This window comes from Lynx canadensis, chromosome F2 (assembly GCF_007474595.2).
Source record: "Lynx canadensis isolate LIC74 chromosome F2, mLynCan4.pri.v2, whole genome shotgun sequence".
Classification (NCBI taxonomy): domain Eukaryota; kingdom Metazoa; phylum Chordata; class Mammalia; order Carnivora; family Felidae; genus Lynx; species Lynx canadensis.
Window position 1 is genome coordinate 28,609,712 of NC_044320.2, and position 26,027 is coordinate 28,635,738.

At 42.2% G+C, this 26,027-nt stretch overlaps 1 protein-coding gene across 1 annotated transcript in view; it reads left to right on the forward strand.

The window, feature by feature from the left end:
* The first annotated feature begins 8,623 nt into the window (after nucleotides 1-8,623).
* The window catches only part of SYBU (syntabulin), a 78,072-nt gene continuing 60,668 nt past the window's right edge, over nucleotides 8,624-26,027 (forward strand). The window contains exons 1-3 of the mRNA XM_030304214.1: nucleotides 8,624-8,707; nucleotides 12,443-12,526; nucleotides 14,229-14,433. Of these exons, the coding sequence (XP_030160074.1) occupies nucleotides 12,503-12,526; nucleotides 14,229-14,433 (229 nt within the window). The 5' untranslated portion in view covers nucleotides 8,624-8,707; nucleotides 12,443-12,502. The remainder of the gene's footprint in view (nucleotides 8,708-12,442; nucleotides 12,527-14,228; nucleotides 14,434-26,027) is intronic.

Consider the following 26,027-nt stretch of genomic DNA (forward strand, 5'->3'; position numbering starts at 1 on the left):
ACAGACCTGCTGTCAACCTTTTCTTTCTTCTCAAGCTCACCAGAACAAACAAATTACCTTTAGGCAAAAGACCCTCAGAAAACCTCAGGTGTGAAGAAGAACCATATTCTTCTAATACAAAAAAGGAAGCAGAATTTTCTACTCAAATTCTCTCTGTAAATCGCCATTATCTCTAACTCTATTTGTAAATTATGGAGACGGGACTGGTTTGCTGTAAAGTGTATTAATAGAAGTATTCTGGCAAAATAGAATGAAAAGGTGAGTACGCTTCTTATCATTAAGGGGTTGTTGTGTGTCCATTTAGGTGTGTTTTGTTTTTGTTTTTAGAGAAAGTGTGCAAGCAGGAGAGAGGGGCAGAGAGAGAGAGAGAGAGAGAGAGAACCTTAGGTAGGCTTCACACTAGGCCTCAGTGTGGAGACTGATGTGGAGCTTAATTCCACAACCATAGGATCATGACCTGAAGCAAAATCAAGAGTTGGATGTTCAACCGATGAGCCACCCAGGTGCCCCAGGTTTTTAATATGTATAGAAATAGCAGTGCTCTATGGAAAAGGGATTCATGGGACTCAACCAAGGGGAAGAAAGATTTGCCGTATTTTCACTTGACCACATTTCTTGATTTCGGAGAAAAAAATACACATCTGTCCAGCATTAATAAATAGTATCATTTTGTCATGTTTATGCTTGCATTTTTATTTTTGCTTTATCTTCAAATGTTGTTTAAAGGTGGAAATTGAAGTTATTAATATTAAGGTCATGTCATTATCCCATAAATGTAAAATGATCATATTTTATGTTATTATTTAAAAATTGCCCAAAAGGATGCAGCATGGCAGCATGGTTGGATGGGGTTCATTGTTCTGCCTTTATTTTCCATGGCCAGGCAACAGTCCCAGCATTGTTGAGGGCACAGAGTAAAATTTAAAAATTATATCTATTTCGACTGCCAAGCCAAACTACTTAAATGTCCACTAATATTTACCAGGGTTCTTGGCACATACCAAGGAAAGGCTCAGTTAATATTTGTTGAATAAATAAAATCAGTTATTTATGAAAAGTCTGGAATTCACAGGATAGGATTTATAACAATGAAAGTATAACTCTGTAAGGCAGTTGTTAGGTGAATATTACAGAAACTGCCTAATTTTTATTTGCTTCAGCTCCACTGTGATTTTAAAAAATACCATTTCAGATATCTGTTATTGCATAATTAAAAGCCAAAAATGAAAAACAGAAGATTCTTAAGTCTATATTTATTCTCCATCTGCAGCACTTCATGGTCCTTTCCCATAGACGTGTTTCTGAATTTAGAACTCTGGGGAGAGAACTACTGGCCTTAAGGTAGACAGAAAAAAAATTGTAATTTATATGCAGAAATTATAGATGTTTACTATGAGAAATGCAAGCACATTGGTTTTAACAAACTCACGCTTCTATACTTAGCATCTCAAGCATTAGGAAACCGTCTGCTCTCAAGTGTATATAAGAAGGGTTTATATTGTGGGATGTTCTAGTATTCTCTTGTCCCAGTAACTATTTATTATAAATTTTCCAAGTTTCAACATAGATCTACTTAAGGCATTTATACAGTTGAAAAAGTTGCATTTTCCTGAGTTTATTATTTTAAAAAAAATACAGCAATGCAACCATATGAGTATTTAAAAATATAAATGCCATTGTCTTTTTAAAAAATAAATCCTCATCTAAAATTGTTTTCTATTTTAATACTAAAAGTCAAATAAGTGGTAAGGAGGAAAGGAGGGAAAACTATAACAAGGAGTCAGGGGAATACTTTTTCAAAGAGCATGCTATGAATTCTCACTTGAGAGAAGTGAGTCTATTAGAATAATGAAGCTAAGATTAATATTTTATAATAAATAGGATGAAACATATGTATTATCTCTGGCAGAAGCTTTTCAAGTTATACTAATTTGGAAGTCATTATTTCACTTGATCACTAAAAAATTCTTTTGAATTGCCCTTCAACTCATGTTACTAGCCCAAAAGCTAACACAGCTCCCATGTTCATCTTGTCTTTAATATGGATTTATCTTTCCATAATACTATCCACCCGTATGGTTACAGCAGAAAGCATTTTCAAAGCCAGAAATCATTCTCTTCTATTTCACACTCAAGACTGGAGTAAATTCATGACTCTAACAAGTCATATTTTTCAATTAATCTCTCTGAAGGGCAATAGTAACCAGATGGTGGTGGTGGGAGATGGAGGTTAGAGATTGGAAAGTGTTGTAGGTGGAAGAAACAACATTTGTGAAAGTCAAAGGTAGAATACAAGGATTAGATCATGAGACCTTGCAAGCCATATGTTAGTGTATGAATGTTATCTTCAAGGCAATGGTGAGCATTGAAAGGCCTCCACTGGGCCAGGAGATGCAGGGTGGGGTAGAGAGTGATCAGATCTGCACTTTTAAGAGATCACTGTGGCTACTGTTTAAAAATGTACTGAAGGAGACAAGTCTGTAGGCCAGGTTAGAAATCCAGACAGGAAAAGATGTAAAGAAATGAACATGTTTTAAAGATAATTAACAGGTAGAAAAGCTATGACTTCAGTTCCAATTAGTTGTAAAGGAGAAGGAGAGAGAAGAGCTCAGAGTACCACCCAGCTTCCTGGGTCTGCAGGATAATAGCATTTATTAATATAGAGAACACAGAAGGAAGATTAGCTTTTAGAGGAAATATGATAGATTCAGTTTGCAATATAGTGAGTTTGTGGACTCTATAGCATACAAAACTCAAGATACCCAGATGGCTAATGGGATAGTCATGCAATAGAGATGTGAATTTGTAGAATTTATGGAATATCTGCCTATAAGTAATAATTGAAGCAATTAAAAGGAAAGATATTACTTAGGGAGGGAAGGTAGGATGAAAATATGAGAGGGTCAGAGCTAGTAACTGAGGAACATCAACATTTAAGGAATGGCCAGAAAGGATACAGAAAAGTGGGGAAAAAACAAGAGGGCTGAGTTACAGAAGGAAAGCAGTTTTCAAAAGTGTGGGAGTGTTTATCCTAAAGCCTGTTGAGAGGTCAAGATTAAGATAAAAACTAGCCATTAGATTAAACCAAATGGAGGTAATTTTTTACTTTGGGCCTGAGCTCTTGACAGAGTGGTGGTACATCCATGAGTAGAGTGAAAGGGCAAGGAGAATGTGAGACATGAGAACATAGACTCTTTCAGGGGTTTGATGATGAATTGGGAGAAGTTACTGGGTAGTACTAGAGAGATATAAGAGTTTAAGAAAGTCATTTACTTAGTTGGGAAAGGACTCATCATGTTTAAATGATGATGTGAACTCTCTGATAGAAAAAGTAAGTTAAAGTTATCAAAAATAATAATAGCTAATAATCACAGTGAACAGCCATTGAGTGCTTAATGTACCCTAGACACTCTTCCAAGTTCTACACATGTATTAACTCTTCTGATGTTCATAGTAACCCTATGAGGTAGGTACCATGGTTGCCCCATTTTATAGATAAAGAAATAGAAACCTGGAGTCTTAGAAGGACTAACTGATGGGATAACTTTAAGATGTGGAAAAAGTGGGACTCAAAGCCCAAGTAAAAGAATTACCCTTGTACAGAAGAGGGATAACTTCCATTCTGAAGGACCAGAAATGGAGAAGTTGGGGTGGAAGCAAGTAAATTTGTAGGTTTGGAGGCAAGAGATTGAGACAGCTCTCTTAATAGCTTTTATTTTGTTTGTCAGGAGATAAGGGCATCTGAATAGCATGAAGGTGGAGTTGGTAGGCCAGTAGATTTAAAGTATGGGGGTTTCAGATAGACCCTGTGGAAAATAGGAGAGCATGCTGATGAAGGGCCTTAAAATGATTGCCAGGCAGCACTGAAGTCCCCCTGCAGCTGGAGAGCAAGTCTGGCTGTGTCATCCATCTGCAGGCATGTGGGGCTTACCGCCTACCCTGTGCTCAGCTTCAGGTCAGAGGAGAGGTAGTGCTGTTAAGAGTATCAAAGGGGTGCCTGGGTGGCTCAGTCGGTTACACATCCGACTTTGGCTCAGGTCATGATCTCATGGTTCTGTTGAGTTCAAGCCACGCGTCTGGCTGTGTGCTGACAGCCTGGAGCCTGCTTCCGATTCTGTGTTTCCCTCTCTCTCTTCCCCACCCCCACTCACACTCTGTCTCTGTCTCTCAAAAATAAACATTGAAAAAAAAATTTTTTTAAAGAGTATTCAAGAAAGATCCAGAAGTCTTGGCCTTGAGTCCACCATGAAGTTAGAAGATCTTGGAGGCAAACCAAGCAGGTAGGGGGTATGGAAGAGGTGAGGGATGTAGATCCATTTGATAGGCACTTGCACCCTCTTCAGATGTAGAGTTTAATTAGGAATGGATTGTGTCCAAAGATTTAAAAAAAAAAAAAAAAGGAATGGATTGTGTCCAAAATTCTGAGATCTATTTTTGATCTTTGAAACAGTAAATGGAAACTCTGTACTTCCTGCTTAATTTTTCTGTAAACCTAAAACTGCTAAAATATGGAGTCTAATAATTTAAGAAATAGATCTGGAAATATAAAGGGTAGGGAATATCTGAATATGACTTACAAATATGACTTCCCTTGCTTGTCTACAGTGGCTCAGCAGATAAAGAGAAGAAAAGCATTTGGAACTATTTGTATGTCAGACCACAAAGTACATACTCATTATCATGCCCACGTATTCAGTTATGTGTAGCCTTAAACTTTAGAAATTTTCTGTAAGTGATGGAAGTTTGAATAAGGCCACTGTTAAGGTTTGTTATGAAGACTTGGTAGCAAACCAAAAGGAAAGACTTTACCTGTCAGAAAACAATTCACTAATGAACCAATAGGTGGCAGTATAACACGGTGTTCTTGAAATTTTAAATAATACTGCTAATTAAAATATTGATTGAAGCACCAGATATGTGCTTGATGCTGTATTAGGTAATCAAAACTCTGAAACAAACCCTTTTCTTCCAGAAGATTACAGTCAAACAGTAAAGATTCAAGGGGAAACCTAAAGCTTCTCTCTGTATCAGTCCATCATAGGCCAGTATGTAGAGTAGCAGGTCTCTCCAAGTAAAAAGAAGAGTGGGGGCGGGGTGGGGGGAGAGGTGGGAATGAGGGAGTGAAGGGCTAGGAAGGGGAAGGAAGGGGAAAAGAGAAAACAGAAGAGGACAGGAGAGAGAGAAAGGAACTCTACATGGGCCAAAGTTATAATAGGACCTATCTGTCCTTTGAAATTCGTTTTAAAACACCCCTGGAAGCCTCAGACCCCAGACTAATGGGGATACTGGCAAGCCCTCAGGATATTGATCTATCAAGATGCTAACACAGTGAGTAGTGTAGCAGCTTATGGCCATGCCCATATCTTCTCTATTGGGCTGTGAGATACTTGAGGACAGGAAGCTGTTCATCTTTGAATACTCTGGAAACAGTATCTGAGCCAGTGTGTGGCTCAGAATAGGAATGGAATAAACACGGATGGATGGATGGATGGATGGATGGATGGATGGATGGATGGATTGTTGGATGATAGGTATCAGGTCATTTATCATGCCTTCCACCTTTTTAATCTTATTTTGGGAAGAAAAGTCCTGTCAGCATCTTTTCCCATGAAAAATTAATTTTCTTTCTATCTCATAAGTTACCTGAGGAGAAACTTTAGTGTATGTGCTCCTGAAGCAAGCACTTGGGGAAAACCTTTGTGCTTCCCTTTAATAAAAGTTAAAATAAAAATCTTCAGGATAAGGAGAATATGAAAAAAGCAAGCAGGAGATAGAAATGGTGGTTGATCCTGAGGGAGAGAGGGTATCTATTAAGCTCTACCATGTGCCCAACATAAATGATAGGCTTTGCAGTTATTCTTATCTAATCCTTACAATAGCACTATGAAGTAATTACTGTTATTAAGTCCATTTTATAGGTGAGAAAATGAGGATCAGAAAAGTTAATTTCCCCAAAGACATTAACTTGTACAAAATGTTCTTTCTTCTTTCTGTCCTTCCATCCCTCCATCCTTTCCTCCCTTCCTCCCTCCCTCCTTTCCTTCCTTCTTTCCTTCTTCCTTCCTTCCTTCCTTCCTTCCTTCCTTCCTTCCTTCCTTCCTTCCTTCCTTCCTTCCTTCCTTCTTTTAATTAATATGCACTTATCATATGCTGAGTCCTAGAGGGGTTAAGGTAATCTAAGGCTACCCAGTCAGAAAGAGGCAAAGAAGGGCCTGTGGGACAGGAGAATCCATGTCCTTTATTAAACTACTTTCTTTTCAATACAGATGTCTTTGCAGACTTCAGGAAACTCATTTCACTCTCCTGTTATCCCTTGAATCAGCATCATATCATGGCAGGCCACTAGCTGGGCTTCTATTTGAAAGGGACACAGATGTTTCTCTACCACCCTCTGAGTTGAGGTCATTCTCAAGCCTTGAATTTGCTAATTCTCCATCATATTGCTGGCAGCTCTTCATGAAACATTTGGCTGGTCCAGCAACCACTAGGGCCAGGAACCTGGGAAGATACCCTTGAGCTTCTGAGTGTCTGGCTGCAGCCCCAGCTGTTTGTCAACAGTGGTAAGGAGGACCAAGAGCCTAATATCCTGTATTAGTGCCCAATCATAGGAAAACAGAGGGGAATAACTTCTGGGAAAACAATGGGCATGGGAGCTTACCACAGCCATCCAGAAATAGCCAGATGCGATGGCCTCAAGAGGCCCCAAGTGAGAATTTTATTCTCATTTCAACAGTCCTGTTTTTGATTCACAATAGATAAGCCTGAAAGCAAATACACAAAAATGCTAACAGAAGGAATATGGATAACTGATGTTAGGGCAATGAGATGGTGAGTAATATTTTTCTTTTCCCAAATTTTGATGATGTGGTTTTTATATCTTTAAAAAGAAAACATTAAAGCTATCTTTAAAGAAAAAGTACTTCTTTTCCCCTTTGATGAAACAGTATTCTAGAAATAGCTAAAGAGGACACACAGGCAGATGAAACAACATTGGCTAGTTTCCCAAATTCTGGATTTATTTTTCTGCAGGAAAGTGGCTACAACTACATAACAGGGGCTAAATTTACTCATTAGGTCACAGGATTTCAGGTGATGAGGGAAAGGTGTTCACAGCAGTGTCCTAGGAGGACTCTCAAAAGTATAACTGGCTTGCTTGGTGCTTCAAGATTTCCCCTGGACTCCTGCAGCTACCATCACAGGAGTTGGCCTCTAGGGGTGCTCTGCTCCATTTTGCTATACTGCTCTGGCCCCGTGAGTAGACAATCTCAAAATCCTTCCCCACTCCCCCATCTTTAGCAGAAATAAAGGCAAAATTTCAAAAAAGAAGAAGGAGAAGGAGAAGAACATTTACTAGAAAGCTAAATGGAAAGATCATGGAAATAAACGATATAATGGAAAACAGGTTCTTTTATCTTAATGTAACTCAAATCTAGCCACAGATCTGCTTTCTAGGAACTTAGATCATACATTTCTTTTCTAAACCTAGACTGGTGTGGATGCTGCATGAATCCTTCAGAGCCTCCAGCCTGGGTTACCTGCTCTGCCCATTCCATGTGTGAAAAGACTCTCAGCCTCATCTTCTCTCCAGGTCGCTGCTTCCCCGCCCTGGGCTCAGGCAGCTTTCAACAGCCTGTGCTTCTCATACTTTCTGGTCTCTTGGTCTCCTAAGAGTGGAAGGTGATTTTCTCTCCACCCAGAATTCAGCCTCTGGATTTAGGCCTTCCTATGTCTACCTTACAGATAACTTTCTTTGCCCTTTCTGTAAATCTGTAAGACCCACACATCTTGCTGTCTTGTCCAGTCATTTGAAGCTTTTCATTAGGTAAATGTCAAGACTCAGTTTCTCCTATTTGAGTGACAACCTTGACACTCACACTTTCCAGAGCATCTTAGTTTTAGTTGTTTGAATCTACTGCCCCGATAAGTATACACATACTTGTCCAACCACGTGTCCCCAATTTGTTCAATACAATCACCATCCCTATGTCTTTGGCTGGTATCTGTCCCTATTCTTAAAAATGGGCAAAAGGCCACAAACAGCAGATGGCATTTGGGGAGGATTACTTCATGTTTGCTCCCCCCTCAGACAAGTGGAAGATGGTATCTGTACCATCCTTCAAAGCCCCCAACCCTCAACCTCTCTGCCTCTTCAGCTGGACTTTTCCTTAATTCCCATTCTTCATCTGTGAGATGCCTCTGACTGAGGGCTCTGCAGAGCAGAAATAAGTGACACACTCTGAACCCATTGGCTGTTCTAGCCGGCCCTACTTCAGGCTACCCACTCCCCTCTCTGATCCAGGTACTCTCTGGCCCCCCTCCTCAGGGAGAGATCTTGTAGAATTCTACTCATTACAGTTTTACAACAGCAAAATCCCTTAACCATAAAGTAACATTAACACACATAATCTAAGAGGAGGATTGATCACTCACACACACTTCTAAAGGGAAATGGACTGCTCTCTCCCTGGTGAGAAAAATATGGGTCTCCACCCCACCACAAAAAAATCCCAGGATGCCCCAGAATGCAGTTTCTTCTCCTCATGACGTGTTGTAAAGCACGTCAGCTGCTCCTTGTTGCTGTGCAGATCACCCAACATCGGGTCACTGAGACAGAAGGCAGCGCTAGCTCACACAGCTGATAGGATTAGGAGATGGTGCTTTGTCAGCCTTGACTGAGTCCGGAGAAGCCCTCAGCATACACACGCAGGTGAGCTGTGAGGGAGAGCAGAGGTGGGGGGGGGGGGGTACTGCAGTAGGTCTCAGTTGTATGGTGGAGATGTTTTCTCTTTGCAGTGCATTTATATATATTGTCTTTTCTCTTAAGTTTGCAGGCTGGGGGGGGGGGGTTCCTATCAATAAAAACCTGTCATTTTTCACTTCTTTAATTTTAGGAATTGGCCACATGCACCTCATAGGATTTTTGTGAGGTTCAAGTGAGGTTCTAAAAATAGAGCTCTGAAAATATAAAGTTTTGTATAAATGAAAGAGATTATTCATTTGATAACTATAAATTTCACATAAACAAAGAATTAAATAATATATCCTAGATTTGGGGGGCATAATTACCTGCACATTCTTCTTTTCTCCCCAAACTGTAACACCCTATCTTTCCAGTTCCTTCCCAGGCCTGGGCATGGATATTATTTATAATCTAGATGGGTTCTAGTCTTCTGAAGCAGCTGATATTTTCTAAAACCTAGCATTACACTCATCTCTAAAGGAGAAACCACAAAATTACAAAACGAGACTACAAAATAAGTAAGTAGAAATGGAAAATGATGCATGAGAATATTTTAAAGCAGATGAAAGATGAATATAATATGCTATAATAGATTATATCTCTTTGGTGGTATAATCCAAGCGTTATAAGACATTTCTGTTAATGACATGAGAAACACTTGAATGAAATTAAAGGCAGCATAGATATTATCATTTGTAAAACTTGCCTTTTAGAACAGCAGAAAAACAGGCTTGGGTTCCAAAAGTACAGAGCTAAGAGACGTTAGAACACTAAATCATCAGCCTTTCCCTCGGCAGGGTTGCTATGGTGACAGCGGGGCTACTGCACAGCCTCTCACTGCCTGCACTTCTGCAGTAAAAGCTTTCACTGAACACATGTTGGGTTTTTTAGGCACACACCCCATCATCAAATACAAAGACATATTGGAAGCAGCTTTATCTGAGTCATTTGCAAAACAGAAGTTGCCTATTTTCTTTACCCTGTACTGATGGACTTCTTATGGGCTTATAGAACTCACTCATTCATCACCATTCATTTGACTGTTGTATATTGAGTGCCTTCTGTATGACAGGACCTGTACTAGGTACTGCCTGTGATCCCTGGCGAAGACAGACAAATAAATAGGGAATTCTTATACAAGATCTTAACAGCTCTCCTGGGGTGAATTTAAAACAGGTGTCCTGGAAATATGTAAGGACTGACCTTGGAGGGTCAGGGGAGGTTTTCTGGAAGAAGCTGTTTCTAAAATGAAACTTAATGTATCTTTAGGAGTTGAAGGGGGTTAAGGGGAGTCAAATGCAAGAAATGCTTTAGACGGAGGGACCAGCATGTGAACAGTTTCGAGGAAAAATAAAACATGACACCTCCAGAGAACTGAAAGTTCTACAGTTTGAGGGTTATCCATTTGTAGGTGGAGCAGAGGTTGGGAAAGGGGGACAGAGAGGAGGAGTAGGTAAGGAGGGAGGATGGTGGATGAGAAATGGTAACAAATGAGATCAGAGAGGTAAAGAAGGCCAGATCATGAAAGGCCTCTGTGCCACATTCAAGAGTTTGAATATTAGAGGACACCTGAGAAGTGATTAATGAGTTTTAATGAAGAAACATGGCTTGATTTGGCCATTCAGAAAGGCCTTGTGGAAAAATTTAAAAACTGGCAAGAAAGGAATAAGAGGCACGATTGGGAACAAGACAACTTCTGTTAGACCACTACTGCAATCATCTGGGATGTTTGTGGTTTAGACTCTAAATGCAGATAATAGAGTGGAACGGTAGACAGAAGAAATCAGATTCAAGATATTATTACTGGAGTATCATGGAGATGACTTGGTGGTTTCTGCTATGTGGGGGCTTTATGAGGGAGAAGAAAAAGTCAAGAATGACTCTGAGGTTCTGATTTGGACAGCTCAGTGGGGAGTGTTTCTACTATGAGGCCCCCAGACTCAATTCTCAATTCTCAGTAGTGAATTCAGAAGCACATTTTGGCCTTAACAGTGCATTTCTATATCATACTACATGTCCTTGGGCACATAATTTTGGAAATAATAGACTGTAGGAATCATCACTTTTCTGAAGTCCTTATCCAAGACAATGTGGGTATAGAAAGTATGAATTAATCACCCCCTCTTTCCAAATAAAGAACCCTAAGACTACCAGGCTCACTGCTTAAGAAATCTAAGTAGATTGAAAAGTCATGAAGGTGTATGCGATAAAATTTCTTTAGGAATATAGGAAAAAGGCAAATTGATTTCTCTAATGCTCTGATTTCAGGCTCTCTTTGGACTCACACCGCACATTCCTAGATTTGAGATTTGAGGACTCGGAAAAATGCTGTCTGCAGGGCAGACAGATGGGGATGGTGGTGGTTCAAACATAATTTTCAAGGATTATAGTCCTCCCATGTACAACACTGTGTGTAAGGATCAGACTGTGTCCTGTCCACATTACTACTTAGAATATCCTCCAATTCTGAGTAAAGGACATCTGTTATTATATATGTTGACTTGCGTAAGATTAACTAGTAATTGTAATAAGTAAGGCCCATGACCCAGCTGATGATGTCTATTTTAAGTCCTCAGTTGGACAGATTTTAAGCTTTTTGAACAAATTTGTATGTCTCACAAATGCTTTTTCAGTCATGTGAGAGGCCTCAGCAAATACTGAATGGGTGACCCGAACGTGACTCAAGTGCCCTTTGGAAAGTTCTGTTCAGTCAACTGTTTTGGGTACAACTGTTTTTATTTTCCTCATCTAATCCTCACAGCTACCTTCGAGGTAGATACTATTGTTATCCCTCAATTAAATGAGGGTAAACTTGAGGTTCAGAGAGGTCAAGAACTTTAAGGTAAAGGCATCGGCTGGAAGAGAGTAGTAGTGCGCTGGGTTTCTGAGTTCAGGTGTAGTGCCCTTCCCATAGCAGTGTGCCCCGGGGCGCATCCCCGGCCACCGCTTCAAGGCAGAGATGGAGAAAAAAGGCTGCCCTCGCCTTTAAACAGCCTGGCTCTCCAAGCCCTTGGGAACCGGCCCCGTCGTTTTTTCCCTGCACTTTCTGATGTAAATCCCCCAAGGAGAATCTCGGCCTTTGAGATCCCTGCACGAGCTGCTGTGTCAGTCCTGCAGCATTGGCTTGGCTGGGGTCCGGGTGCAGGGGGACCCGCCCCATCTCTCTCGGGCGAGGTAATTGTGGGGAGCCGTATGTTGACTAAAAACCGAGAGGGCAGGGAGGGGCCGCGAGGGAAAAAACTTTCTCCATTTTGGCTCTTCGTGATATCGCAGTTTTTCTCCGTTTTTCTCTCAGACGTGCACCCCTTCAAACCGGACCCTAAGGTGCCAAAGCGAGGGGGTCGGGCACCTCCAGGCTGGAGATGTTCGGAGCCCCGGCCTGCCCGCTTCGGGTCGGGCTCGGCAGAGCGGGAGGGGCGCGCGGTACTAGGGGCAAGTGCCGGCGGCGAGGTCGGGCGGGCGGACCCGACGAGCCGCCCGGGGTCCGGCAGGTGACCGGGGTGGCGGGGAGGAGGCGGCGGCGCCCGGGGAGCGGCCGCGGGCAGAGGCGGCGGCACCACGTGTCCGGCCGGGGCGGGGCGGCCGGGCGCGCCCTCGGAGCCGAGCGAGCGGCGGCCGCGGCGGCGGCGCGTCGGCCCCGCAGCACCCGCCGCCCGCACCCCGCGCCGGCTCAGCGCAGTGTCCTCGCTCCCGTGCCCGCAGGTGCCTCCTCCTGGACGGCGGCGGCGGCGGCGGCGCGGGGACCCGGCGGGCAGCGGAGCGATGGGACCCCTTCGAGAGACCAAGGTAAGTAAGGCACGTCGTGGGGGCGCGGGGGGCAGTGTCCGCGCGCTCCGCGGGGCCCCCGAGCGGGTCAGGTGAGAGCTGGAGGGGTGGCGTACAGAGTCGCAGGGAACGGGGACGAGGAGGTGGTGGGGACGATGGGAAGGCAGAGGACATTTGTTCAGGTGACGATGAGACCCAGGAGGTGGAGAGATGGTACCGGAGGAAAAGATTTGAGGGGGTGACACGAGGATTAAAAGATTGACTTTGGAGGGTTAATCCATCTCCTGAAAATGGGGATTTGGGATCTAGCTCTCAAATGATGCCCGGTTAGTGATGTGAATAAAAAGGATTTGGTGTACTGGTGACTGAGAATTAAGATCCCCAGCATGTCAGCGACCCAGCATTGGTTGAGGGTCTGCAGTGTGCCCGAGAGTGGCTGACGTGTGATACCTGCTGGGTGACTGATGTGCAGAGCAAATCCAGAGGCTGGGTGCGGCTTTCGCCCTGGATGGGGTAGATGCCTCAGCGACCTCAGGAGTTCCCGCGGCTGAGGCTTTCCCTTCAATTCCTGCACTGTGCAGACCTCCCAGAGATGTTTACTTTGGCAGCGACCCTTCCTGGTAAGCCGGTGGAAATGGGCAGGAGGTCATGTTTCCAAATAGTGTTTGTTACTAATCCAAAGGTCTTTTTCGATTGCAGAGGTTGGAGGAAGCAGTCAGTTTTTTGCAAAGAGCTCCTCCTAGGAATCCATTTTAATAAGGCAGGGCGGTGGTGACCCCGAAAAACACTGGACTTAAAGCTTGTTCTGCTTTTAGATGATACACCTTGTTGGCTAAGCATCTTTAGCTCTTTTAGCCTCAGTTTCCTCATCTGTAAATAGGGATTTAAATTAGTGTCCTCTCTGTGGCCTGGGTTGTAAAGATCAAATGAGGTAATGGTTGGGAAAGCACTTGAAAAATTGGAACACCCTGCCAAAATATTACTTTTTTATGCATTTTTAAAACCAAGGCATGGTTCTGTATTTAATGCTGTGTTTTTAAGAAGAGAGAGAGAAAACTCTCTTCTCATGGGTGTTCTGCAAGGAAAACAAAAGCTAACCAGGATGTAAAAGGTGGAGCCATCTTACTGGGTATTGGATTTTTGTTTGCTTTTCTGTTGGCAACAAGCCTTGTGTACCAGGATATTAATGAATAATTAAGATCCTGGCCGGAAGAGGAGGGATTTGAAAGATAAGCCTGAATGATCCATCAAGAAAGAATTGTTCCAGGTATAGGGGGCTACTTTGTGAGGAGACAGGAAAGAACAAGTCAGGGAAAGCAAAATGGAAGTCTAGAGGAAATCAAGTAATAAGCTGGAGTGTGCTGTGATTAATAAAGAGCCTTTGAGAGAAGCAAAAGCTTGAATGTGATAGAAGAAGCCAGAGAGGGAAGGTGAGTTAGGAATCGCATGGGAGGAGGGAATGGCTTTCCTGCTAATGAGTGGAGGTGTGTGCGTGTGCATGCACACACACCCATGCCCAAGTGTGTGGTCTTCAGAAAATTTGAAGGATTAGCTCAGTGGCAGAGTTTTGGTGTTCACTGAAGCAACTGAGATAAGGAGTACTTTGTAAAGATACAGTATTCAGAAATGTGATTTCTTAGAAACTGAACCCAGAAGGAACAAACAGGAGTTAAGAGGGGGAAACAAGTTTCCTATTGTTTTATTTTTAATGTCCGATTTTAAGAAGGAGCAGAGAGTGCAGCATCATGAGAAGGAGATTTCCAGAAGCCGAATTCCCCGTTTGATTCTTCGGCCCCATCTGCCCCAGCAACAGCACAAAGTGTCCCCAGCCTCTGAGTCTCCCTTCTCTGAGGAAGAGAGCAGAGAGTTCAACCCCAGCAGCTCTGGGCGCTCAGCGAGGACCATTAGCAGCAACAGCTTCTGCTCAGGTATAGTACCCATGGGAGCCACACACGATCACCAAGTTTGTGCTCTGCTGGTGCACTGTGAATGGACTGGAGCATGCCCCTTAGAGCCTAGATCTGCACTTCTATTATTAGGATGAATTGTCTGAGGTTGCACCTTTTTAGCTGTTTTGACCTTCACATATAGCAGTTTCATATGGTTCAGTCCTGATGGAAATTCATACCTATTTTTACATATTATTCTGGTTTATAATTTACCATGTGAAATCTAACTTCTTTTCCTATGACCGTTTAAAAAACTATTCCTTTGTTCACTCTGGGAAATGTATTTGCTTGCATTTTATACCAACAACCTTTATAAACCTGTGTACTTCCAATTATGGAATCCCCAAAGATAAAACAACTTCTAATGAATGAGGTCAGGATCAAGGAGGTTTATATCCCAGGGCTGGGCCTGACCTTGTAGTTTTAGAGGAAAAGAGCACAGGCTTTGTCATGTGCCAGACCTGAGCTGGAAGCCCTGATCTTTTCACCATTTACAAGTTGAATGACCTTGGGCAGGTTGCTTAACCTCCTTGAGCCTCAGTTCTTATATCCATAAAATGGGATGATAACACCTACCTTGTAGAGTTGCTGTAAGATTGAATGAGACCTAAAGGTAATCCTAATGCAGTACCTGGTTAATAGAAGCACTTAATAAATGATGGTTCTTAATAAGATGAACTATGGATGTCAGTTTTGGCGCATGATTAAGGAAGTTTCCTTAAAGTTGTGAGCTCATTTGGCAAAGGCATAAATCTCTTCATAGCTTCTGAAGATGCCACCATTATCACTTGACAGAGCCTGTTACAACCCATTAAAGCATGTGACTTGGAAAGACTTGTATTCTTTGAGAAGTATTTGGAAATTGGGTAAACTTTAAAAGAGTGACTGTCTTGTTAGTAATGAAGAATGTTTCATAGTGGCTAATTTTTAGGGCTTACTCAGGGAAAATGTAATTTTCTATTAACACATGTATGAGAAGGAACATAGGAATCAAGATGCTATGATTAATGCCCCAATTTAGCAGGATTCAATATTATTTTTAGTATCAGTAACTATGTTTTTCAGTGTGCTTTTAAGTGCAGCTTTGGATTTCTTATATACTTTGACAAAATAATCCCCATCCCATGCATAAATTGTACATTAGAAATACTGTACTGACAATTTTTTATTTTTCTTTGTAAAGCCTCAGATGCTCTGCTTGATTCTGAAAAAAAAATTCTATCAAAATATTATATCTTAAAGCTTATTTCTTACCATTTGGACTTTATGAATCTAATTTAAAGTGGAGACCCACTGATGGTTTTGCTCGGTACTTTTGCAAGAAGAGAACACAAAGATCCCTAGGACCTGGAAACGTGTTTGCAGAAGGCAGTGCTGTTTGCTTTCACTCCATTTTGGAGCTCAGGAATCGCTGTGTTTGAGTGTGAATGAACCCAGGGGATATCATTCCAAACTGACACGCTTTGTTTACATAACTCCATTCCACATTTATTCCCGATATTTTCTCCACATAATCATTTTCTCTGTGACTGACTTCAAGGTGAGTAGTGTTAACAAGGAAAAAAAAAAAAAAGGAAGTTGATCAAAACAAAAGAGAAACTCCAAATATATTTTAGAAAATATATTAGGCAAATCAATAAAATTATAAATTTTGGTCATGAATCACTTTCTCCAAGACCCATTCCTGGGTGGTTTCTCCTTCCCAGGAGACCTGTCTCCCACTAAGGCCCTAATGCTGTACATGAAAATCGAAAGTAGATATTGATCCTTCTGCCATTAACTAGCTGAGAATTGAGTGGCAGAAGCTTCTAATTATGGGTGTCTATAAACCTGTCTTTCCATCGTTAGCCTTGCATGCAGTTTCCGAATAGGATTCCCCCTGTTCCTGGGCCTCATCTTTCTGTGTTGGTGCTCCCCAAGGTTTGGGTTGGTGCCTTTCCTTCAGTGCCTTCCTTTCCTATGGAGCCCTGATAGACCCCAAGACAGCTTTGAGTGCTGCGCTAAAATTGACAGGAGCCCCCTTTGGGGGCGTGTTAATGATGCTTTAGGAGGTCAGTCTGGGGATGGAAAATAAATGGGTTTGGTACTATGGGGAGCATTAAAGCTGCAGGCAGTGAGGTAGAGAATGTAAAACACGTCCAACCAGCAGGGGGAAATAGCTGGTTTTAATCCAGCCACTTTAACACTGAGGCCAGAATATGTGTTGCTGCTTAATCATGGCAGTTAAGTCAGAGACCAAGGTACAGGCAAACATTAAAAATGCCATCTTCTGTTAGGATTAAATTAAAATAATTTAGAGAGATCTGTTGCTGCCATAGCTTCATTGCCTTACGGTGATCATTCTGTATTAGCTTGTGTTCTTTATAAATCATCACACTGACTAATGTGAAAAAGGACAGGCAGAGCTAGGGGGATTCTTACCATCAGGTATGAAATTGTGGAGGAAAATGGTCCTCAAACACAAAGCGATTTAATTTGAAAATTACATTTTCAGAACTGCAAGCTAGAGACTCTTTTCCCCAAATTCATATCAAAGGCATTGATTGTGAAGAGCTTCATATGTTCTAAGATGCTCAGTTTTTAAAAGAAGGATGTGGTGAGTTTACATGAAGTTAAATTTACTTGATATAAAGAATTACCCTTTATTTTGAGAGTCTGACTTTTTATCCTTTATATATTGTATTATATTATTTTATTATTTTATAATTTTATATTATAACAGAATGTCATGATAGTGGATGGTGGTTAAACTTGAGCAGAATAAATGACAACTCTTTGTTGATGTGTTCCCCACGTCCACCATATGTTTTTCTTTTAATTTTACTGATCTGTGAAATTACAAGACTGGGAACCATGTCTTTGCAAAGTGGCCTGTCCATTTTTGCCTACTGTATTCCTTCCCCCACTCCCTGCCTTTCCCCTATCTTCCCACGGGAGCTTTGACAAGGAACATTTAATGACTTGATATTCTATATGCTAATTTGTGTGTTGTATCTATCTCATTTCAGAAAGAAGGAGTTGTGTGTGACCTTTTGCAATTCATTTGGGGTATAATCCCAAAGAGCGCTTCCTTTAATAGCTTCTTAGTAACAGAATTTCTTTGAAGATATGAATGTGTTTTGTGCACTCCAACATCATTCTTCTGATAAAACAGTCTATTCTTTACAGTTTGTATTTGGTCTTCGTCATTGTGACCTTAACTGGGCACAGTAAAGTTTATATGGTATTGGAAGCCAGGCCCTATTTGTGTGCATGGCAAACAAAACATTATATATTCCTAGTAAATATTAGCTAAAGTTTTTTTTAAAGAATACATACAGAAGTATAGTTAATAGTAGGTTAATAGAAACAAAACACCTGCTTTCATGTCCACTCTCGCACTTTTAAAGTTTTTTTAACCAATGGTTTGGTATAACATCACCCCAACTTCCTCCCCCCCCACCCTCTTTCCCCTTGTTTCTTGTTTTAACATGCCCACAAGAAGTGACAAAACTCATATTTGTGAGTTGTGTTCTGGGTGTGGCCCATTGAATCTAGGCCTCTGTCCATTTTTCTCCCCTTTCTTTGTTGGTAGTGAATTTTGTTTGTCATAATACCGTGACTCCAGACATTCTTAGAAAAGCCCATGACCTGGCTGAGTCAGTCAGTCACCTCCATCGGTCACCTGCCTTGGTTAGCAGCCTGCTGTGCATTTCCTCCTTGCTTAGTTGAGGTAATAATTACCCCTTACGGCTGGGAGGCAGATGGATTGCTGGGTTTTACTCTAGTTCTCCTTAGGGTGCCTTGTAAATATGGCTGGTGGAACAAATTATGTGTAGAGAACACGGGTTGTTTTATGGGAGACCAGTGATTTCTCGGAGTTATTTCCATGTTGCTAATGTGCACACACAGGTATATAGGCAGGTTTGTGACTTAACCCACTAAAACATGTACCAGGTGGGGCGCCTGGGTGACTCAGTTGGTTAAGCATCTGACTTCAGCTCTGGTCATGATCTTGCAGTTTGTGAGTTTGAGCCCCGCATCAGGCTCTGTGCAGGCAGCTCAGAGCCTAGAGCCTGGAGCCTGCTTGACATTCTGTGTCTGCCTCTCTCTCTGCTCCTTCCCTGCTCATGCTCTGTCTCTCTCTCTCTCTCTCAAAAATAAATAAACATTAAAAAAATTTAAAAACCTGTATCAGGTCAAGACACTAAATGGTCAAAATCCAGGATTCTTTGCAGTGGAATCCTGAGGAAGGTGTTTGTGGAAAGTATTCTGGTTTTTACAGTGACTGGGAAGAAATCCTTCTTTGAGTGCCAGTGACCTAGAGGTAATCATCGTTGCTATTTGTGGGAAGAACAATTAAGGCAAATTACAACCTGACTAGTGCCCTGCTGTGACATGACAATACCTCCAAAAATTTGCCAGGCCTTGCCAAACAAATATTTCTGCTTTGCTTCTGTCCAGTTGAGGAAGCTTGGCATCTGGATAGAGTAAATCTTTGAACATAATCATCAGAACTGAGATGAACATTTTAAAGTGAAGTGAGCTGCAATACTGAATTACACTCTAATTGAATGACTGCCAACCTGCTGTGAAGAAAAAAACAAAGACCCTAAGACTTTAGTATCATTTTAATGAGTACAGGACCCAGGCACAATTGCATAATAGATATTTCAAGTGCTTAACTGCCTCAGCCACAGAAATAAGCACCTAATGATATGGGTCACAATATAGGCAATATTTCTTTGAGGATGTGGTGACTGCAATTAGGAGGGCAAGAGCAAAAATTTTTGCCATTTAATAAAAGACCTACTGCGCAGTGGGGATGGTGAATAGTAACCATGATGGAATTGGATCAGGCCTGAGAGCAGATTATGGTACCATGAGAATCTTTTATGTTCTAAAATACTAAGGTTGTTCTAAAATGATCTGAATTGTTTCGCAATTCAGAGAATGGCATTTGTCTACTTTCTAATCCTCAGGAAAACTTTGTTTGAAATGCAGATGCCTTGGCCCCACCCTAACCTATTATCTATTATCACAGAATGGGAGGGACCCAGGAATCTGTATTTTATAGGCTTTCTAGATGACTTATACCTACTGAAGTCTGAGCCTCAATCCTTTGTGCTCTGTGTGTGTTTGGGAATTTTGTATGAGGGACGTGAAGGGTATGCCCCAGTAGCATTGCAAGATGAAGAAAGATCAAAGAAGATAGAAGTGGTGGCCAACCAAGCTGTTTAAACTCATGGCATGGGCAAGGAAAATGCCTCCACATTCCCTGGAAATGATAGCTTCTCACTCTGTATTTATAATTCCTGTGTCATTAGTCTTAGCATTAATATTCTTTATATCTACATTATTGTTGTAACTTGTGTTCAAATGGTAGACAAGTAAAGGAGGAGAAAGTATTTTCCTCCTTTATTTTCCTATGTAATCCTCTCACTGGATTTACTATCTCTAGCATACTTTTAACTCTTTTGCATTTACTTTCTTTGGTATTAGGATGATTTGGGGTACTCTGAAAGCAGGTACACTGGATATACTCTTTCTGAATAACCAGTGGATTCACTGAATGAGGAAAAAGGGAAACTGTAGCCTGGGAGTAGCAGAACATTCACCTTTTTGCAAGCTTCCACAAAAATGTGGTGTCCACTAAGCATTTATTAAATGCCTGCTGAGGATCAGGAATTGTGCTAAAGTCATGATGATGAATAAAACAGAGAGACGGAAAAATCAATTCTATTACTGCCTTCACCCTGGCATCAAAAAATAAGTGGGATACCACGTCTGATGTGATTCCCACGCGACTACTTTTACTTACTTGTTTCCCTGTCCCTTTTACTTACGCCCACTCCACACACACTTCTTCCTTGTAATTTGAGTTTGTTGGTCCGTTTATTATCTGCATTGGCCTCTCACATTTCATAAGCCCAAGGATTCAAAGAAGTAGCATTTATTAGTGTGGTGTAGTGGATAAACATGAGCCTTGGCATCCTAGACCTGAGTTGAAAGCATAAAATAAGATTAGAAAGGTGGGCCAGGCCAGATCAGGAAAGGTTTTGTATGCTATGCTAACTTGATCCATGAGATCAAAGATCCATACAGAAACTGGGCTAGTAATGTAAAGGGTGAGGCCACCTGGATAGATAACAATAAAGGGGAGTCTAGAACTGGACAGCATGTGCCCCTTCTCACAATATTCAAATTTAAAAATTCAGGTGTTTTTTTTTTTTTTTAATATAGTTTGTTTACTTATTCTTGAGGGGGGAGGGGCAGAGGGACAGGGAGAGAGAATCCCAAGCTTGAACCCACGAACCGAGAGATTGTGACCTGAGCCAAAATCAAGAGTCAGAGGCTTAACCGACTGAGAGACCCAGGCACCCCTAAAAATTCAGGTTTTTAACTAACTGCCAGCTAAGTAGCATGTATAAATGGCTGGGTGTGGCTCCTGGGCTGCCATATGGCAATTCCTAAAGATCATGCAGAGCCATGAAAGGGTTTTCAGCAAGGAAGAGTTATGACTGTATTTACAATTTAGAAAAATCTTTCAGATTATATGTTGGACGGTAGATGGAAGGAGGTAGGAATGATGGCGAGGAGCCTGCCTGGTTTGAAGGCCATTGTGACAGTCTAGTTGGAGACCAATAAAATGGTATGTAAGAGGATTTAGGGGCTAGAACATACATATATGAGTCCACCAATTACAAGGGGAAGGGGCAGGAAAGAGTTCTATCTGAATTTCCTCTGGTTGAACACAAATGGAGCAGCAGGACTGGGGGAAAAGGACAGTGAGTCAGGTTAACAAGCTCAGATTAAGCTTGGTTGCATTTGAGGTAAAGCGAAAGGTCTGGAGCTCCAGAGAGAAGGCAGAGATGTGAGTAGCTGAAGTCAAGGGAGCTGATAACATTACCCAAGGGCAGTGCATGGAGGAAGATAAGAGGCCCAAGGCTAGACTTCTGAGATCAAGCATGAGTATACAGAAAAAGGAAACCAAGGCACCCAAAAAAAGAGTTCAGAGAGGAAGGAGGAGAGTCAGGAGTGACAGTGAAGAAGAGTGTAGCCAACAGGTTCCGCTGTCACACAAGATGAAGGAAGGTATTCTCTAAAAAATGTTCAAGGATAAAACCACTAGGGTATCAGTGATCTTAGGCAGAAACAATCCCAGGAAATTGTGGGGATGGAATCCAAAATGCATCAAGCTGAGATGTGAATGGGAGGTGACAAATACAGTGTAGACAGCTTTTTAAAACAAGCTTAACTGGGATGGGAAAGAAGTAGAATAAAAACAAGTGTTATTTTGGGCTCCTGGGTGGCTCAATCAGTTAGAATGGAGTCTTGGTTTCAGCTCAGGTCATGATCTCACAGTTCATGAGTTCAAGCCCCACATTGGGCTCCACGCTGACAGTACGGAGTCTGCTTAGGATTCTTGCTCTCCTTCTCTGTCCCTCTTTCTGCCCCTCCCCAGCTCACTTTCTCTTTCTCTCTCTTAAAATAAATAAACTTAAGAAAAGTGTTATTTATAGTGAAGATAGAGTGTTTATCAAATGACAGGTATTTTGATAAGATTGTTAGGCTGAGGGGAAATAAACAAGAAAGAAATTAAATAAACACACACAGAGATTGAGAGAATGAGTGGAAGAGGTTTAGCTTTGTAACAAACCTGGGGGTGGACCCAAAAAGACATGTATAGGAAGAAAAGAAAGGCTGGAGATGAATATAGGTAAGTATAGGGTAGGTAGTTGAAGGATACATTTCACAGCTGGGTTAGGTGCCACTATATGCTTCCCCTGTCAAACCACATGACCCACCTGGTTTTTAGATTTCATAGTTAGTTACCTGACTCCCCAGTAGACTAAGCTCCGTGAAGGCAGGAACAATATAGTTCCCTGCACTATACCTGACATATAGCAGTTGCTTAATAAGTATTTATTGCAATTTGATAGAAGGCATAATTATGAGTAAGACAAGTGAAGTATTTTCATTCATTTAATAAAATTTACTGAGAGCAGGTACTATCTTAGTAGTTGGGGAAATAACAACTAGAACGGTACCTAATACTCAATGGGTTTATTTTTTTTTTTATTATTATTTTTTTATTTATTTATTTTGGGACAGAGAGAGACAGAGCATGAATGGGGGAGGGGCAGAGAGAGAGGGAGACACAGAATCGGAAACAGGCTCCAGGCTCCGAGCCATCAGCCCAGAGCCGGACGCGGGGCTCGAACTCACGGACCGCGAGATCGTGACCTGGCTGAAGTCGGACGCTTAACCGACTGCGCCACCCAGGCGCCCCTCAATGGGTTTATTAAATGAAGGAAACATTCCTGTCCTTGAGAGTTTGGCATCTCGGTTTAGCATCTCCAAATGTCAAAAAGAGTAATTAATCTCTGTAATAGAACCGTGACTCCAGTGCTCTGTGTAGCTAGAAGAGAGATCTCTTGCTAAGAAAATCAGAAAACGCTCCACTCACAAATCGGCACTTGCAAGGCATGAGAAAAAAGCAGCCCAGGTTAGAGTCAAGAAGGAATTTAGCACAAAGCTACATACTCACATTTCCCAGCACTACAACTGGACACTAGCCACGACCCCACCCTTCCCCCCACCCAGATGCTTTTGAGAAAGCTCTGGTCTCCTCCCACTGACCCAGGGGAGACAGGGGTGCACTTCAGCTATACAAGACTGCTGAGTATGCCTGTACTGGAAGGTGGCTTTGCTGGCTCCCGGGCACAGTAACTGCTCCACATGTCCCCTGCTGCTCGGCTTGGCTGTCTCCTGCTTTGGAGATACTGTGCAGCCCCTCTTCTGCCAGAGGGGAGAGAGACACCAGTGACAGCTGCTCCTCAGCTGCTGGACAGTCATAGTGCCCCAGGCTCCACTGCCTGGGGTCACACTGCTCTGGTTCCAGAAGGAGGCCAGTCCTTTTCAGGCTGACTCCTCTCTTTTTTTTTTTTTTTTTTTTTTTAAATTTTGAGTGTAGATGACACACAATGTTACATTAGTTTCAGGTGTACAACATAGTGTTTCAAGAACCCTCTGTGTATGCTGTGCTCACAACGCTATTCCAGTACCATTGACTGTATTCCCTGTGCCGTACCTTTTATTCTTGTGATTTATTTTCTAACTGGAAGCCTATATCTCCCACTCCCCTTCACCCAATTTTCCCTTCTTCCCCTTTCCCTCCCCTCTGGCAACCACCGATTTGTTCTTTGTATTTGTAGGTCTGAATGACCGCTCTTTCTTTTTAGGGAACCCAAACCAAGGTTCCCAGTGCCTCCCAGTGCTGTCATGTGGGCTCATCCAGCACTCACCCCCCTCCCTGCAGAAACTCATCCTTCAGCTTTCCGCTGCTGTCTGAATTTTCCCGGGGCTCCTCCTTTTTCCTGGCTGGCTCTGTCTTTATTCTGTCTCCTTTTGTGTGAGTGACCATACAGTTAGCATTCCTCACAAACTCTAACCCAACCCTCAGAATTCATGAGTCTCTGGACCCTAACCAACACTTGTATTTATTCTGAGGTGTTTGTGAGGATTATATTTTAATGCTAATTATTGTATTTTTAAAATTCCAAAGTAATAAAAATGTGCAAACCCATAGAGTAGATGTAATCACATTTATAGGACTTATTTTGCTTTGCTTTTTGCCAAAGTGAGATCATGCTATATTGATCGGTGATCCTTTCTGTTTATTTGTTAAGTGAATATTTATTGAACATCTGCTGTGGGCAAGACACTATCCTGAGAGCTGATGTAGAGTGATGAACAGTACCCACAGAACTCCGGTCTCCAGGAAGGTGTATTCAGGCAGTACCTGTTCCCAGCATTGCTTGTCAGCACAGAGAGGTCCCCTCGTTCATTGTAAGGACAGCACATATTCCACTCTAGAGAGGGACACTATTCAATGCATTCTTCGTAGGTGGACATTTTGTCTGTAGGGTTAACCTTCAAAATTCAGAACCTTATTTTATGAATGTCACTGGAATTAGACTGTTTGTGAGCATATTTCTCTTTCTCTTTGTTCCCTTTTTTAAACAAAGTGAAACCATGCTACACATGTGTTACCTGAAACCATTATTATTTTTTTAATAGATAAAACCCAAAGGTAGCAATTACAGGAATTATGTGAGTATCGCTTTTTCCTTAACTTTTCTTCATTTGTATCCCTTCCTCCTTCCTGACCATCACTATATTCAGATTCTCAGTGTGAGAAAAATAGAACAAAAGGGAAACGATATTTACATTGCTACAAGACAGCTAAGTTTAACTCAGGTGTCCTTGGAGAGGTTTGCAGTGTCCTTGTTAATGAGTCTTCAGGAGATGATGAGATAGCTTCTTGATCTGTCTCTGTCTCTCTCCTCTTTCCTTCTGATGGTCCTTCCAGTGCTCCTCCCTCACCTCCCCATCTTCCTCTCTCTCATCTTCTCCCACCAAGGAACCTTTAAAAAAATAACTGAGTCTTTAAAAAGGCATGGCATCAGAAACTGCAAATAAACCCCTATTGCTAAGGAGAGGGAATCAGAAGTATTAGTAACATGCCTATTTCAGAACTAACGTTCCAAAAGGACCAAGCACGGAAAATGGAAGCTTGCAGGACAGATCCCCTCGACACACCACCTGCCGGGCACCCCTGTCTTGGGGCAGTGACAGAGCCACCCTGCTCCCCTGTTTCTGCACCTGCTACCCCCTCACCAGAACCCTTCCATAGTGTCCTTTCTCACACTACATTAACTATTTAGTTGGAACCGAGATATTTTCCCCTCCAAACTCCTTCTCCTCTGGCTGCTAACACAAATCAAACATCTTGATGCTTGGTGAAAAACCAAGTAGGGGCCCTTGTTTCCAAAACAGCATGTGTCCTATGAAGAAATGGACACCTGCCTTCCTTTACTTCACTTACTCTCATCCTTCTCCACCGCCAAAGTATGCACCAGAATGACATTAGGGAGCGCTCAAAGCTCCAAAATAGCTCAGAAATCCCAGGAATGTTTGCATGGGAGATGATTATTTTGTCTCCAAGAAACCAGGGAGACATTCATTAAATAATTACTCCGCTCTCCATTTTTATAGATGTAGGTGACAAGTCTTGGTGGAAGGGCTTCGTTGCATTACTTTCCCCAGCTCGTTTCCACCAGCTCATACATACACTCACTCGAGTAGACACATCCTTAAAGGAAATAGGCTCCTTTGACCCCGCATCTCTTTGTGCCTGCCATCCTGTTTCTCCTTTTCACAGCAAAACTCCATAATTTGCCCTTGCCAGGCATGTGAGTGGCCTTGCTGGCAGATCTTTCTCTTGTCTGCCCTCATTTTCTGTGACTTCCCAGCAGCACTCAACACAAATGAACAAGCCCCTCCCTTAGAAAGGATTTTCCTCCTTAGCCTCTGGTCCCACCCCTCTGAGGCTCCACCTGCCTCTTGAGTCACTTCTTGGGCACCATTGCTGGCTCCCCCCCCTCCTTGTCCTCACTTGTTACATTGCCCCCTCCTGCTCCTGCCCTCCCCAAGGGCTCCCACCTCTAAATTTCTCAGCTGTAGGATGGTGATGCTTCTGGCCTCTCCCCTGAGCTTCAGGCTCTCATATCCAACTGCCTAGTTGATAT